The sequence below is a fragment of the Ischnura elegans genome, chromosome 3, assembly GCF_921293095.1.
Source record: "Ischnura elegans chromosome 3, ioIscEleg1.1, whole genome shotgun sequence".
In the NCBI taxonomy this organism is placed as follows: domain Eukaryota; kingdom Metazoa; phylum Arthropoda; class Insecta; order Odonata; family Coenagrionidae; genus Ischnura; species Ischnura elegans.
In genome coordinates, this window is record NC_060248.1 from 62,512,362 (window position 1) to 62,530,413 (window position 18,052).

An 18,052-nucleotide genomic window follows, 5' to 3' on the forward strand; every position below is an offset into this window, starting at 1 on the left:
GCCCCTTCCACCTCACCATTCCCCTCCATCCCTTTCCCTTTTTCCTCTGCTTCCCTCCATATGGGCCACCAGCATTGCCAGTCCGTGTAAATAACTGTACATGATACAGTAAGAGCACGATCTCCACAAATTAGGTTTAGAACAATGCGAGCTGGAGAGCGATGTTCACCTCATGAAAGTCAGAGAGAGACTGCGGCCTCCTACACAAATTCACCTGGCACTCCTCTGTGATTGGCTAGAAGAGAGGGTGGGCCTCGAATGAATTTAAGGTCACCCACCATCAGTTGGGAAAAAGGGTATAATGCGCTCTGCCCTCGACCTAACCTTCAGTCTGCACTTTCTTCTCCTAAAAAAATACCTGCACCTCATTCTAGCTGTAAAACTACGTACTTCAAGAGCAACCCTTAATTCAAGGGAATACATACTATGAACTTTGTCTCATCAAAGTAAAGGAGAAGAGCTCCCTAGATAAAGATGTACATAGTTCAATAAAAACTGAGATCAATATGGCTTTTATTTTTAAGAAAGAAATAGATAGATAGAAGAAAAAAAAGATGATGCAAGCAAGCATGGACGAGTTTTACACCTTGATCCAACTTGTGCTGAGTCAGTTGGCACCAACGTGGACGTGCCTATAAATTTATGACGTATCTACACAACATGTTAACACCCATTTCATAGTGCTAAACATTTATTTCCTACTACATGGCACAAATATTCAAAACCACATACAGGGCAATAAAATTTTTGCTTCACCTTGAATTACAGCAGTCTTTTCATAAGGAATGTGGGAACTAAAATCTGTATTTTCAATACCTCAACAACCACATATTTAATTGCCAGGGATTAATTCAAAAAACACTTTGAAGAGCTTCAAAAAGGAAAAATCTATCAATTCGACCAGATATGGTCGACAAAATTGACAACATACTTATTGACGTAGATTCAAAAGTATTAAATCTTTTAAAACAAACTCACCATTAAAAAACTTGATTATATCCGTGAAGTCCATGGAATGTGCCAAGATTATGTCCCTGTATGACTGCACCAAAGCAAGTGCAAGGAATAGCACAAAATGTGCAGATGCAACATGCTTTGCAGCCCATATAGTTTCCCAAACACTGAAAACATCTTCATACAGTAGTTCTGTGAAATCCAAGAAGTAGCATCAACTGATAAATCTCCTCCAATTTGTAATCATCTTACAAAATATGAATACCAGCTAAAAATTCACCAAAGAATTGATGTGGTATTGTACATAAAAATAGTTTCCTGCACACTCACCTCTTTTGAAATCAAGAAGAAACCAACGATAGCAAAAGTAAAAATGAGTGTAGTCTCCATTTTGATGCATCAGCTCAAACATTTCCGAGTCCAAAATTTGGATCAACGACCTAAGAGTAAAAGTTACAATTAATTTATCTAAATACAGCAAAATTTCAAGACTCTGTTCAGCTACCATCTAGTTCTTTGAAACTTATGCTAGAACATTATTACCCCTTTTTTCCTCCTGTCAAAAACTAAAATTCTAGATTGTATAAAGAAGCTGACTCAACTGAATGCACACTGCACACCAATGATAGATATTTTAAACAGTAGTTTTATTCACTTTTTAACATAGGCTTTGGTGCATTTGAACTATCATGTGATATCATGAAATGAAAAGAAATTAGACTTGAATTTTCAACAGCATGCAATTACTTAACTTATTTTGAACACATTTCCAACCCACGTTCAGCATACCACCAAAGATGACTTCATATTAACTAAATTTAGTTCACATGTAAGCAATATCTCTCAGTAGACTTGGTGGTACATGATACATGTTCCAAAAAGGATCCCAAAGTATGTACATATACCTAAAAAAAAACCTTACCAGAGCAAAAAAGATATTTCACCTCATATTTGCGAAGTGGGTATCCATTGCTCCACCATTTGGAAAGTTTGCTTGCATTCTCTCCATTAGCCGACAAAAGCAAGAATATGCTGTCGCTTCATCATCCAGTATAACAAGCAGTGGTGCAGCTAAGTCACACATGCCTTGCATGTAACCAACATCAAGATGCTCCCATACATAACTGTTGAAACGAAATTCTATGTGAGTACATTCCTACGTGAGGATGGTCAATAATAAAACACCAAACAACTGTATGAAGATGGATCACTTACGTGCACATGACATTCCTCAACTTTTCTAGGTTTTGCTGCGTAAAGTACCAATAGTTTCGGTCGCACCTTTGGACATCCTTGTCTATGCGATGCAGGTTTAGACCAAAGTTCTCCAACAGCTCCATCTTTACCGGTATGAAGGAAAAGAAATCAATACACTTAAGCATTTACAAAATTGATCATATACACTCCTCTTTCTATGGTAATAAAAAGTAATGAGACTTTGTCATTCCACATGAATTTATTCAAGTATGACCTAGGTTTTGATGAGGCACGCCATCATTTGGTGATGGGGTTGATATGAAAATAATTCTTAACCACAAATAACATAATCTCTCAAATACATTCCCATTGTGATGAAGAACAGCCCTTGTCACATCCACATACCTAACCTGTTTCATTCTGGCAACATTGATACAAACAAATAAAATGAATCAATTTCCAGACTCCTGATAATTCTTGTACATACATAGAAATAATTGCATTAAGTAAAAATTCAAGTGAGTAATTTTGCAATGAGTAAAATGTATAAAATGAGCTCTGAAAATTGAAATTAATGTGAAACTTATAACTATTTTCAAGCAACTCGCAAAATCATCATGCTATTGTTCAGTCTCCCCTGCCCCACCTAAATTTTTGGGGGAGCCAGCGGCTTCTCCTTTTCTTTAGGTGCCAACGTCTACAAGATGAAGAAGTTCCTGGCAACAAAACACTAAACTCTGGATTCATGATTCCACCCATGCATGCGTTAGTTAGCTCCAAGCAATTTAATGCACGCCTTATTCATACAAGAACTGGTTCACATATTCAACAGTGAGGTAAGCAGCAGAAATATCAAGTTGCCTGATTGAATACCATCATAGCCTGAATCAAAAAGTTGAATTTCAAATTCTGTTTACCGAATACACTCCTCCGTTAGAGCTAGCAGGCGATATGCAGTTGGATCTGGAGCCAGGGCTGGCACCATCTGGCCCTCCCTCTTCAACTCCCAGGGTTTTCACAGGATGAGCATCACCATTGGCTTTTTCCTCAGGGTGGAATCCACCATTGCTATTGGCATATTCTTCACCATCCTCTTCAGTCAGCTGTAATTCCTTCCTCTGAGGTGTGAGTGGAACATCTCCTGCAATCGTTAGTAAAAAAATGGAGGATATCCATACATTGAACCTTGGGAAAAACTATCAATCCGTTTGCATCACAGTATGCATATACTCTGGCTGTGCTGGATCAAGAAGAAGCAAGCCTGTGCATTCAGGTGAAGTCAAGCAAAACTTGAATACGTGTTCGCTAATCTAAACAGTGGTACTTTTAGGCATGGATGCTTCATAAACATACGTGATTGGTTTACTTTTGAATCAAGACTATAGAGACATTCACAATCCATAAAAATTATGATTAATAGTGGGGTTGTTAATTGAAACATAACGTACATAGGGAATTATTTTGCCAAACAATTTTTGACACAGACATAAATATCACATAGCACCCACGACTCCCACCATATCTAAATGTACCACAAAACATAAGTATCAAGTACAGCTTAGGGCTCATATTTTGCAGAAGATATTTTTTAAGAATTATGGTGCATTTTAAGCTGTAATAGAAATTAAGCATAAAATGTGCAAAGGGCAAAGAAGGCAAAGTAATACGGCCAAGAAATATGGTCATACAACTGAATTTTCCATGAGATCCTATGGAAAAAAGAAAGAAAGATGAAAGTGGTAGGAAGGACTAAACTTACATTGTATAGGAAACCATACTACAAAAGCCAATCTACATAATTTTAATAAGTGTCATTTTAGAGGCAACAAGTGGTTCATATATGCAAGGAATTAACGAAAAGAATAGTGCATTCATTACTAGTGAGGGTAATCTTGCACAAATAAAAATTAAAACTATTTCGCTCCTAGTTTATGGAACTATTTTGATGGCAAAATAGATAAAGAATATTTTAATAATGGTTAATATATCCTTATATTTCACATCAGAAGATTAATGAAGGGGATAGATAAAAAAACTATGGCAATAAGAATGTATTGACAGGAGGAAATGAGGAGGGTATAAAATTTACTTTGAATTGTTTTTGTTCTGGAAAAGTGAATTATACTTTGAAAAATATGTCACTTATTAAAATAAATGGAAATGCTAAATGGATTTCATTAGTAAAAAATGCAATTTTGAAAAATTAAGCAATTATGTATTATTAAAATCAGTATTTACAATATGCTCTTCATGCACTGTTATATGTATTTGAAGAAAAATTCTTTGCAACAGGGTTGGCAAGCAAAAGGGATTGGTATAATCTTGTAGAGCAGGCTATATAGGGAAAAATCCAATTAGTGCTAAATAAACCATATAAATCATATTCTCTGATACAGAGCTATCACTAACAATAAATTAGGATAGGGAATCAATCAGAGAGGGGGTGAAAATTGACAATGGCTTCCTTGCTATATCTCCACTAAATGTATATTTGGGCTATGCAGTGAAGAGAATAATCTAATAAGCTAAGCACATTTTGCAATGTCATATCATCCTATGTAACTGCTTCCAGTACCAGCCACTAACAAAAGAAGGAATTTTTGATCCAAGAATAATCAGAGCCAAGTCCTCACAATGAAAATTGCCATAAAGCTTTAAGAGTTAGTTTGATTTACAAACAAATACATAATTTCAGAGAAGAATGGAAAAGAGATTTCTGATGGCAAAAGGCTGCTGGAAAATAAATTATAAGGAGCCCTAAATAAAAATGAATACGCTAAATCCCTCCGGTGTAAGGTTGAAGTATCTGCTCTAGAAAATCGTAAAAAGTTTAGGAGATGGGACTCTAAAAATAAGGCAAAGACATTTTAAAATCCAAAAGGATTACAATAAGATGGATTATACAATAATTTAGTGGAAAAGGTTGTGATATTTTTGAAAAAGTGAAAAAGAGGCATGCATAGTAAGCTCTAAAGCAAAATTTTCATGACTGTGGTTGAGACAGGTAGGTGTACAAATTGCTGAGCTGTAACCCAGTGAGAAATGGGTGGTGGAATCCACGTTGAGTGGTGGATATTTGGTGGTGGTGGATATTGAGTGGTTGGACCCACGTGGAATCCACGTTGATTTTAAGTGGATTTGTGGTGATTAGCATTAAATGTTAAACAGAATTTCTAATTTGTGGAACTTAACCCTCTGGTGACATTGCGTCATTTATCATCCTGAAACCACGCTAGTTATGTGAAAATGTATCGCACATTCTATTTTTATATAATTCGTGGAAAGGCAGCCATGAGAGCACATGAAAAATCGTAGACACATATATAGAAGGTTTAGATATAGAGTGGTTGAGGTTTTAATGGTTTTAGGACAGCACCTACTGCTGTTTTAATTTTTCCACCAAATTTCCACGTGGGTTCCACGTTGATTCCACGACCAAAAACACGTGGTATCCACGTTACATCTCCACGTGGGTTCCACGTGGATTCCACCACCCATTTCTCACTGGGAAGTCTTGAATGGTATGCTGAAGAATACATTTCTTAGGGAAAGTTATCGCCACTTGGTATCATTCAGTGTAACTCTCCATATTTCAGCAAAATCCAATTTAAGATAATATACGTAGTAGAATGGTTGAAATCTCCTCATTTAATAAAAACTTATCAACACCAACACAATTTACATGAAGCACAAACAAAATGAGTAGAACAAGTAGAGGACTTGGGTTCTGAAAATGTAATATGTTGGAGAAAATGCAAGTACAAAAATGTTCACACCAATGTCAAGTATCCATCATGATACCTTCTGGGTCAAACAAAAATTGTGTTCACTATGGGGTACTTCTCAAATACTACATCAAATTTACAGAGGGAATCAATAGGGCCTTGCTGCATTCCATCAAAAAATTTAGGCAGTACCTATAGTTCAAATATAACAAAAACATACAAAAATTTCTGCATTAGCCTGCAACAATGAGTATAATTTTGGGTGGTAATGTGATTCCATGATGTAATAGATGAAGGCATTCTCATTATGGCAAACTGTCTACACTGTCATTTGTCTTCAGTGGGTTAGAGGGAAATGCAATAGAGGAAGTTAATTATCAGCTGAAATTGATGTCTCCGAAGATCATCAGGCTGACTGACCTGGCTCCTCAGACTGATGCCCGCTGTCGACGGATGGATTTGTTGTAACAATGACTGCCATGCCTTCTCTTTCTGGTCTCTCCTCCCTTGATGAAGATTCTAGTTACAAGGAAAAAGCCAACTGACTCTTAAGAAAATGCTGCAAGACTTCATGCTTATAAAATAAACAATCCACCAGCAAAATAAGGAGTTTGGAAAACACATCACCTTCAATTATGGCTGTATCTATATTTTTCACACTTCTAGAAATTCGCCATTTTTTATGGTACTGCTGATATCACCCAATAAAGGTAAGTTCGTTGTCTTACAATTTTCGGTATTGTTTTCAAAGTTCTCTTCATGGATTATACTTCATAAAACAGACTGATTTGTCACTTTTTGACCTTTACAATGTAAATAAACACCCGCAAATGGTCATCAGGTCAAATCAACGGACACTTCCAGAAAAAAATTACTTGTGGTAGGTACGTATGTACTTATTTCAGTTCAGCAGATTATAGTTAATGAAATATTTATCCAAATTCCATTTTCCCAACGCAAAGAAGGATAATAAAAACAGCACTTTCCCTTGTGAATTTTTCTGACCTCTATTGATAAATGCGATGGTGTTTGGCGTAACATGGTGAAACTCCTTCATGATGCACAAAGGTTAAGAAAAGACTTAGCTGTTTCACAAAATAAAATATATTTGCGACCGGTTTCGATACAGCGTATCAGCCAGATGATGATACGCTGTATCGAAACCGGTCGCAAATATATTTTATTTTGTGAAACAGCTAAGTCTTTTCTTAACCTTTGTGCATCACCTCTATTGATGATTAAGGAGAACCTTTTCCAATGAACATACTTTTAGATCACAATGCAACGAGGAAATAAATTAAATTTCTTCACCGCCTCTTCAATTTTATATCAACGTGAAAACTCATAATTCAACTTCAGCATTCTTAGAAATTTCTATTAAATACAGGTCATACAGTATTTCTACAAATATGTTGAACTTGAATCTATTTTGTATCATTTGTCCCAGTTTTTCAATTTGCTAAAGACACAATAAAAACATGGACAGCTTTAAAGGCAAGCTATATGGGTATCAATGGCACGGAGCCCAAAAAAATAAATAGTAGTAAATCAATAAAACTAAAAGGAAATGAAATTTTAGTTTTACAGAATCACGTTAAAAATGCATTATGTATATGGCTGTACACTGATTCCATATAATTTGATATACGTACATTCATAAAAATTCAGATAAATTTCATTTTTCCATAAACCTTCAGGTTTAAATAATAATGTATGTACTAGAAAAGGTACCAGAAAATGGTCTGACAGTGAATTTAACGGGATAGTGTGTTTGACTAGTAGGTACAGCATTTGGCTACCAATTGAGCAAAAGGTACAGGGCTTAGCGTCCATGTTCAACTCCATACATAAGGGATTCCTTGGCCACTCCAGGATACCAAAATATTTTGCTATTCATGAAATGACCGTGTTTTCCATAAAATTAATGTTATCAAATTTTTCTGCGTTGAAAATAAATTTATTTAAGGTTGCTGTAATCTATTTTCTGTAATTACCATCACCTGCCAGCATTGATTCAATCATACAGATTACATTTGATGTCTTAAATACACTCATTAAAATCAATGTCCTATCCTTTATTCTAATCTTGAATTTTTTCAGTTAATTGGCCTAGAAATTATCATAACTCTTTCTCTCATCATTAAATAAGCCACATTCAATTCCATGAAAATATGTTTTTTTAATTTGATTACCGATCAGGTACTTCTTATCTGCAGCCAATTAAAATTTGTGCAACATTTCCAACAACTTGGGTCCGCATGCATACTGATTTAATTTTGATCGTTACAGCTACAAACAATTTAGCATGCCTAACACGGATCCTGCCGGCTCTAGTCAAGACAAATGATTTTCCTTCAGTGCTCTTTTTGCTCTTGTGGCTGTGTAATAATTCAGCAATAACATTCCACAATTGTGCCACTTATTTCCATAATTGTGATCATGGTGAGCAAGTAAGAGCAAATATCATAAAATTATAAAAACTAAGTTCATAGATGTATTACCTGCTCCATTAGTCTGAGCTGCACCACCATCTGCTGCCGTCCCATTGATATCCTCCGCTGCTTCTAATTCACCAGCTCCATCTTCCTCCAAGCCCTCATCCGATGAAATCGTTTTACGAGCCTGGAACAAGGTAAATATTTGATGCATTTCACTACATTTTCCCACCAATGCAACCAAAATATATAAAAAATAGTGTGATCATAGCTGTGTCGGAATCAAAATCCTAAAAGTTGATTAATTAACTACATATTTGGTAGTTAGAAGAAAAATGTAAGACGTTTTTGCATGTTTTTCAGTGAATAATTAGGATTGGTAGAAACAATAATGACAATATCATCCTCGGCTTTCCCTGGATCAGAGGAAATCTACCCAGATGGGATTCGAACCCACGACCCATGGGTTAGCAGGCTTTACCGTGCCGCCTGGTACAACATATTGAGAAAAAATCAGCACAATCATTTGACATTTTCAAATCTGGAACTTGGAAGAATTCTTTGAAATTCTTCTTGGATTAATTTAAAATGCCCACTTCAAATTATCTTTTAAATACATTTTCGCATTATTTATTTCATACATTTGACTAATTGAGTGTTTGCAATGATTATTTACGTTTATGCTGGCTTTTTTAATATTACACACTGTAACATTAATTTACAGACCATATATTCGTCAATTACATAGTTTGAAATTTAACCATAAAAAAACCTCATTTGTGGTATATCATTCGGGGTTCTACCCAACCCAATCACTCAAGTACTCTGCAAAGCAGCTCTGATGGTTGTTTAAGCTACGGGATAGATGCTTTGGCTATCAACTTCGATATTCATACAGGCTTTGGAAGCATAAAGAAACAAGTGAACAATGTCACTCCCAAGACTGAAGTATGCTAGCTTCGCAAAGTATAAAATTTGGACTCGGCTAATGAATACTTTGGAAGAATTTGTCTTTATCAAAATGAAAAAGGAAAGTACTCACTCCATTATGTCCATTTACTATGTGCCCGTCTCCGTCAAGGTCAGGATTTTCCAGAGAGTTTGGAGGAACTTTAGGAGGGGGTTTCATGTGTGACTCTTCAGATGGAGCATCATCTTCCTTGTCCTCGGCCTCATCGTCATCCTCCATGGCATTGTCGTCAGATGTTATGCTAACAGCATCCTCAAAGACCTGTCAGGAAAGTTAAATTAACTTTATATCAAGCAAGTACAACCAACATCATAAAATTCCACTTAAAGTTTATCTCATCCTCATAAATTCCCAAACAAAAAAGTCAAGTACTGCCCACCACAAATACTACCCTTATTGGCCATCAACAAAGAAGCTAGATTAAACCAAAAATACCACAGTTAAGTTGATTTTTGACTGCGCAAGGCCAGTAAAATGCTTAGAGCCTTGGGAGGGTACATAAAATACACATTTACTAAACTTTTACACAAGGAAAAAAGAGTTCACTCAAGGTCAAAAAAGCAGCACATATTATTCTTACCCAGCATCTCTACTGGGAAATCAAAATTTACAGATACATATACATTTTCTCACAAAAAATTCGCACCCGAATTTATTGAATATAAGCGAAGAAAAAGTATGCCACCAAAAATGCACAATGGAATATCATTATCTTTCTATTCTAAATACACCCTTATTTCCTACACTTGGGGTCATCGATAACATAAAACTGAATAATTTCACATTCAAAACTTCAAAAATTGCTAGTAAAATAAAAAATTCCTAGGCATACCCAGTCATTACTCAACTCTTCCAATTATGTTAGCTCATTTAAGTGAAGACTATAGCAAATTGAGGAGGCCAAAGAATTCAAACTCCCAGTAAATGTTTGGGGATATGCAATCTTAGGTAAAAACCTTCCACATGAATCCTCTGAAATTTACCACATCTCCATATCATACCATACCACATCTATATGAACATCCCCCCTTTATCAGACAACAGCTTTGATTCATATCATGATAATGGATAGATAAAGCCTTACATCATTGCTAAGCTCTTGAACCAGTGCTGGAGCAGGTGGCATATCATTGCCTGATGTGGACTCCGATGAAAGTTTTGCAAGGTTGGCAGCCATTGCCTCACGATCTCTCTGTCGCACGATAGCTTCTACAGCAAGCCACTCGGACATGGTTGTCTCAAAAGCTCTGCGAGTTGCATTATCCACGGTTTCCCGGTCAACAGGGGCACTTCCAAATGTGTAGTGTCCTAATAAATATGGCCAGACCTATTTCCCACAGCATAGACCAAAGAGAATATTTATCTCATGACAATGATGCGTCCAGAAAAATTTTAATAAATCAATGGTGATCATTATTTTAGAATAATAATACAAAATGTAGGCATCGAAGAGCCTGTTATACTCAGGGAATAAATTGCACATCTTCGAGCTGCATCTTTTTCTCAATTGGGCAAGCAATCATTTAAAAATTAGAGCAAGGGGTATTTTGCCACCTCGTTTTGTACACGCAATTCAAGCTTCTAGATAATTCATTTGGAATTTCAAGTTCATGTACACATTACAGGGTGCAATCATATACCTTGAGTAAAAAAGGCTATAAATACATCAATATACTTAGAATCAAAGTCTGTAATTTTAAGTATAAAATGAAATAGCTGCAAAAAATATCACCAAGGTATTTATCAGACAAAATGAAACACTATGTAGGATAGATGGTATATCCCCCAATGGTTTCATGAAACAACAAGATGACAATGCGCATTTGCTTGAAGATAGTTTGTTTTTGGGGGAAATATTAATCTCTTGCGAAGAAGTAACACGAATTAAATTCATCAGCACAGTATCTTCAAAACATCCTATCACCACAGGATGAATCCTGAATAGCAAATTCAGAATGACATCCATTCTGACAACAACAATATCCACACATTAAGAAAACGCAAACCTATCACACTCTAAATATGAGAAAAACAATGTCACTAAAGAAAATTAAAATTGGCATGCATATAAGCTTGAATAAAATGTTTTGTAGAGTTTATTCTAACAAAGAAAAATTATATTGAAATCTTGAATAGGTCGTAACCAGGTGAGCTTTTACCAACTCCTAACATCATACATATAAAGACTAACCAGCCCTGAAAATACCAGGTGATATACAAATTGTTGCCAGAGTTCAGGGGCAAAAGGATGTAACAAAACTTCCAAATATGATGACAGAGCATGAGATACCTTGAATTATCCCACCTCATGTTACCTTGCATTTTCTCATAAATATGTACACAAGGGGGGTAAGCACATTGCATATTTTCTCTATGACCTTTGACCCTCATTATGACTTTCGGAGGTCAAAAAACCAACAATACGGATCTATGAACTGCCTAACCGACTTTGGCACCCTTCAAAACCTATGGTTTGACACGTTGGTTGTCATGATGGCCCGACATTTAACTCTATGACCTTTGACCCCCATTGTGACCCTCGGAGGTCAATTAGTGAATAATATGGGTATTTGGACAATACCAATGACTTGGGCACCCTATAAAACCCGTGGATCGACACCTTTGTTGGTATGCCATTCTTTTTGTCACCCTTATGACATTGACGGTGACCTTACTGGGTCAACGGCTGAATTTTAATAAATAAAGTGTTATTTTCTGTTTTCTCGTGTCCGAAACCCTAAGAAGTGACATCTTGGTCAATGAAATTCAGACATTTTTCCCCATACTTTCCCACTTGAAACCCCATAAGGCAAATTCAAATTTTTGGTTTGGACCCAAATTATGAGGTCAAAACATCAAAATTGTAAAATTTTGCTTACACTCAACAAAACTTAGGACCTTTCCCCATAAGTGTGCCAATTTTCACGAACATTGCTCGATGGAAAGTTACAAAAATTACAGGTCAAAAATGACACACGACCCTTGGGACAGTCTGTATATGGAAGTTGATAGTTTCACATTTTGTCCCTGAATCGAGGCAACATGCCACACATTTAAACATAACAGCAGAAGTTGCTCATATCAGCTGTTTTTTTCTTCTATGGGTGATGATTTTTTTAATAGCATAGAATAAAAAGTAAATTCCATATATTGGAATATCAAAAGTTCCTGTTGGCGTTCAACTCAGGAAGGTACACCAACAGGGAGTTGTGATGCTACAATGATAACATACTGGGGATGAAAAATGTGTCTATCTTCCTAATGCAGGGTTTTAATAAGAAAAACGATGTTGGCACACAAATAATTAGTCATTATTATCATGAAAATATCACTTGAATGGAAATAAATAAAAATAATCTCACCTCTTTCCTTAATTCATGGGAGACTCCACCATAATAGGTGAGACGGAAGACTTCAGCGCGATTTGAAATTTGACCATCTAGCATCATTTCTTTCCATTTTTCAACCGTCAATCCACCAGTTGCGTCTAAAATAGGAGAATCAATACTCAAAGTAAGATATGATGCTTTACATTGAATTATAAAATCAACAGAAATTTTCAGAAGAATTTCAAGGAAAAAAAATAGAATAAGTTATGACATTTGAAAAATTTTCAAGTCAGCATCATATAGGATTACATCCAAAAATTTACCATTAAGTATAAACTGACATCCGATTTTGTTCTCCTCTGAACAATTTATGGTAGCTCGATTATATAAATTCTATTGTGAAAAATTTATCATAAGTTTATACATGAGGGGGTGAGAAGCCAAGGGGCACAAGTGATTTCTTTTTCTAAACAGAATTAGGAACAGAAATTATGCAAAGAAAATGAACGAGATCAACAAGATAATTAGCAGTGCATTTGATTTTACACTCGATGTCAGCACAGAACAGAGACTCACTTGTATCTCTTGGCCACCAAGTTTTTCTATATTTCATCTATTAATTTCTGTATCTAACTCTGTTTATAAAGAAAATCACTTGTATTCCTTGAATTCTGGCTGGGCATGACTCCAAATGAGAAAACATTAATGAAATTTGACAACATAATACTACCTTGACTGACTACATATGACTATACTGACAATTTAAATTTCATCCATTGCAAATTTGATGTATGGTACAGTAGGGTAGTTTCCTTCATCAAAGAAAACAAAAGGCATTGATTGCGATTTGTTACCCACCATTAGGATATTCATAACATGTATACAAATTATTTGGTTTTACAAATCCCAGTTTAGTTGAACGGCAATGGTCAATTTTAACCGCATTTGAAAAAGGCCAGATTGGCGCCCATGCGATGCCACTCCACGTGAAGTCACAGGGACCTAGTTTCTATACGAGTAGATAGGAGTTTTACATCGTCTTAGATTACCAATGCATGCATGAGGCACAGAGTTCAGGGAAACATCTCTTAATAATCACCTATTCAAATTGCTCGAGGCCGGAAGGTTTCCTTTGTTTGATAGGGTATTAACAATCCTTCTTTAAGCCAAGCGCTACCTGATAGCAGAGTACTCTGCTACCTCCTAGCATCCTGCGTCGTATCAGTGCTCAAGGCCTCGCCCCAAGGTCACCCCACTTGGCGACAGCAGGAATCAGAATGAAGTCTCATGGTGTTTTCCCAGCATTCATACTTAGCTTTCGCGTTTTCGCGCGCTTGAAAATGTTCACTTTTCATTTAATTGTGAAAAATAAATATCGTCAGTAAAAAATCTAAAAGCGTGAAGTACGTACTCCAGGAGTAATAATCTTTTGATTTAGGCAATAAAAAAATAATAAGGAACCACCCTATTGTGTAACATCAAATTCATCTAATCCTAAAAAAATATGCCCTGTGAACTTAAAAAGCCCACTTGAATTTACCAGTAGGCTGACTGCTAGAGATGATCATCTGGTTGACAAGTCCAGAGAGATGTGTCCTCACAGTAGTTAAGTGCCGACAGTAAGCTAACCATCCATAGAAACCACGAGAAATAATTTGCCGCTTCATTGTGGCACAAAGAAGTTGAATTGACTCACTACAGATAAAAAAGAAAAAAAATCTTAGATTTTTTTAAATGTTCCACAAATCAATAATGCATCACATAAATATACGACCAATTTATTTTGATTAGAATATGACAAAGAATTCATTCAAATAGACAAGTAAGTATCAGGGCAGTTACAGAGTTTAAACTCATACAAGATTGTTCTTAAATGTAAAATTCTTCCAACAAAATCAGTCACAGCACACATAGCGAACCGAGCTGATGGACAAGTAGTACATATAGGGATGGATCAAAAATCACAGGATGAGAAATTATTTTGGATTTTATCTTTTTACTTTGAAACATTTTGTTGAACTTGAATTGAAGAACAAAACGCAGTCATTTAACACTCTTTGAAGCCATGCAAAATTTTTGACTATGGACGGAATGGAAGGAAGAATATTTTCATATTGATCAAAATACTTTCAGAATATCCATCACAACACTTACAATAAGCTTTCATGCAAACCTTTTTGTCAAAGTTTTCTCTAAACTCCATTACTTCACAGGAGTGCCCAAAATCAAAAGGTAAAGTTGGCAAATTTAAGCTTAAAATAATTGAATAGAATACTGTAAAACTGACTATGAACTTGAAAATAATATTAAGTTTATATTTATATTCCCAAAATTCAAATTGATACCAAGATTTTTTAATTCGGTACATTTTGGACAAAGTTCAAATAGTCAATTTTGATTACTCAAAGCCCGCTCACACGGTAAAATACCTAAGTTTCTCCACTAGATGGCCTTCAAACTTTGCTGTGTGATAGAAAAATGATATTTTAAGAGGTAAAAAGTTTTGCTCAAGTGTTTAATTGGCCATAGTTTTCAACATACTATCCATGCAAAGTATTGGTAAAATGTCTAGATTTATTCAACCTGCGATACAAAAAATGACGAAATATTATTGCAATATAGTCACTTCAGGTCTCTTCCTCAAGCCTAGCACCAGCTTAGAAGAGTCTCTGTAAATTTGAATGGAGCTGCATATATATATTTCCTAAATAAAGTGGTCACAACGTGGGTTGCACAAACATAGGAGGGTTTACGTGTAGGTGCAGACATTTTACTGTGGCAGGCTTTGAAATATTACACATACTGCTACGCTCGACTTTAGTGCAGGTTGAGGCTCTCAACCGGTTGTGGCTTCAATGAAGCCCTTTCTCCATTGAGTTGCCATCCTTGTTGGACTGAGAGGGCCTAACATCTAGTACCAAAAGCCACGGTAATTGAAGACCCTAGATAGCGTAGTGGTCTGCACAGTGGCCCGGAAAGCCAAAGGTCTGTGGTTCAAGTTCTGGTCCAGGGGAATTTTTTCTCATGGCAATTCATGTATATACTTTTTAAAGCACTGCATGCACTGAAGTTTGCTCGGAGAAAATGACTTGGTGGTGTACCTGGCTAACAGGCCTGACCGGCAATCAGGAGATCTGGGTTTGAATCCAGGCTAAATCAAATATTTTTTCATGGCAAACTACATTCTTAGGTGTATTTAACTTAGCACCCGTGCACGTGACTGCGTACAAAGTCTCTTATTTCATGCAGTGCTTTGAAATTCGTTGTAGCCGACCAGAGACAAAATAGGGGTTTTTCACTCTGAATAGTAGCTTAGTAAGCACGACCTCCGCCACATGTGCCACAGTGCAGATTTGTGACATCAACACCTTGTTCAGTAAAACCCACCCTGTTTTGCTCTGAGGAAATGGCTTGGTGGTGTAACTGGCTAACACGCCTAAGCGGCAATCGGGAGACTCATTGATGCTTTTTACTGATAATACCTCAACAACTAAGGCCCATTGCCAAAAACATGTATCTCTTAAGATTTCACTTTTCATCACACTGAAGAGTTTGAATGTGATATGGCGGTGTCACTTAGGTATCTTCCCTAGTAAGTATAAACAGCCAAGGAATTTGCTATTCAAAAATAAATTTCAGACCTGAAATTGTAAAGTTGGGAACATTCCATTTCCATGAAAATCCTTGAAACAAGAGAGGAACTGATATGGAATATATGGAACTGATAAGGAATGTACCGTATTTCTCCGAATATAGTCCCCCTCTGAATATAATCCCCCCCCCCCTAATTTTGAGGCTTCAGTTTTGGGAAAAGTTAAAAAATGTATTTGAATATAGTCCCCCCCTTTACTTTTAACACAGACATTTTTGGAAAAAAAGGGGGGACTATATTCAGACATATACGGTAAATTGTTAGAGTATACTATTCAAAATTGTTTCATTTGTCCACAATTCCCTGACCAGGAATTTCTATCCCACATCTGTTCCATTCCTGACCTAGCTAATTTCAGGTCTGATAATAGTTGGGAACAGATACAAAATTTTTAATTCAGAATTACATCCTAATATGAGCATAAACAACCTATGTCCACTCAATGGTGGGCTGTGCTATAACTAAATTGCCAAAAATTTGAAAACTTACCCAGGAGTTGTCTTTGAAAGGCTACGATTAAAATTCTTTGGAGAATCTTCAATGCTTAATTGGGTGGTGGGAGATGGCCCATCGATACCATTTGCTGGCTCTAAACTCAGAGACTTTGATGAGGAAGTAGATGAGCCTGTGGAAGATGAAAACTTGGGAAACCTGCTTCCATTACTCGTACCTCGATTCCAGCGACCCCAGCTTGTTGGAGATGATACTGTAGGGTTGAGTAGTTCTCCACCTGTAAAAAAAGATGGTCAAAAGAAAAAAGAACAATGTAAATATGTATTTGAGCATCTATCACCACTAAATCAAAGAGAAAGATACTGAAATACCAACTAATACAGCGTAACTTGAATTGGGAGGTTATTATCTCCAGATTACCAAAACCAACACTGGTGGAGCAGGTTTTGAAGGAGGCACCGGAATAGCAGTCTGTGCACCTTTTGAGGAAAAGTGGGTACTACTCAGAGCAGCGTTGGCAGTTTTAAAAATGTAATTTTTTATAGTTGGTATAACATGATTCCTCATTGCAACTTTTATTACAAGTTTTAAAAAAATTCGAAGTTTTAGAGGGGGGGGGGGGGGGCTTGTATTTGAAAATCATTTGTGGATTACATGTGTGGGTATGAGTTCCAGGGCCTAAAATTTTAGAAAGTAAGCACTACTAAGGGATTAAGGAAAAAAGGGGGTGAAATGGGATTAAATGAACAAATATACCTACCCCAATATCAGAACAAAAATGTGCTTTCATATTATAGGATGCCAACCTCCATAGTTTTAAGGTGAATAAACTCATGTTGCTCCTCTAACAAAATGTTTATCCATTCAATGGGTTGGAGCACAACAGGTGAAGTAAGGAGTTAAATATATTACCCACATCCATCATTTGTATTGCCTAGGTCTCCAAGGGCAGATTCAACATCAAATTTCGGGGAAGGATCATGACCTGGGTCAGAGGAGAGGGACGATCTCCCATGTAAAATTTTTTACAATAAATACAACTCAAATTTTTGTGGCGGGTTTGAGCTCTGGTGGGTTCGAGCTCTGGCGGTCGAACAGGGCGACCATACCGGGGAGTCGGCCGACGTGTATATATACGGCGGGCTGACGGCGGAGCGAAGAGTTGTCGTGTTGTACTGTTACGAGATTTTTACTCTGTTCTTCGCTCTCTGTAATAAATCGAGTTCTCACAAGGAATTCATTCCTCTAAGTTATTACGCCCGTCAGCACATGGTGTCAGGTGTGGGGTTTGAACCCACGCTCCCGCCTGGGAGTCATTCATCACGTTTGTGACTTGA

The 18,052-nt window shown here is 36.5% G+C and overlaps 1 protein-coding gene across 4 annotated transcripts in view; it reads right to left on the reverse strand.

Annotated features, from left to right (window-relative positions):
• Nucleotides 1-18,052, reverse strand: part of LOC124155910 (small G protein signaling modulator 1-like) — a 269,608-nt gene that overhangs the window by 3,538 nt on the left and 248,018 nt on the right. For 3 of the 4 annotated variants that reach the window (XM_046530126.1, XM_046530125.1, XM_046530128.1), the window contains 12 exons: nucleotides 16,752-16,992; nucleotides 14,151-14,305; nucleotides 12,644-12,768; nucleotides 10,366-10,608; nucleotides 9,354-9,542; nucleotides 8,378-8,498; nucleotides 6,297-6,395; nucleotides 3,069-3,292; nucleotides 2,170-2,294; nucleotides 1,899-2,078; nucleotides 1,285-1,394; nucleotides 979-1,146 (listed from right to left, as the gene is read on the reverse strand). In XM_046530126.1, coding sequence (XP_046386082.1) covers nucleotides 979-1,146; nucleotides 1,285-1,394; nucleotides 1,899-2,078; nucleotides 2,170-2,294; nucleotides 3,069-3,292; nucleotides 6,297-6,395; nucleotides 8,378-8,498; nucleotides 9,354-9,542; nucleotides 10,366-10,608; nucleotides 12,644-12,768; nucleotides 14,151-14,305; nucleotides 16,752-16,992 — 1,980 coding nt within the window. The remainder of the gene's footprint in view (nucleotides 1-978; nucleotides 1,147-1,284; nucleotides 1,395-1,898; nucleotides 2,079-2,169; nucleotides 2,295-3,068; nucleotides 3,293-6,296; nucleotides 6,396-8,377; nucleotides 8,499-9,353; nucleotides 9,543-10,365; nucleotides 10,609-12,643; nucleotides 12,769-14,150; nucleotides 14,306-16,751; nucleotides 16,993-18,052) is intronic. The other variant, XM_046530127.1, reaches the window with a different exon arrangement.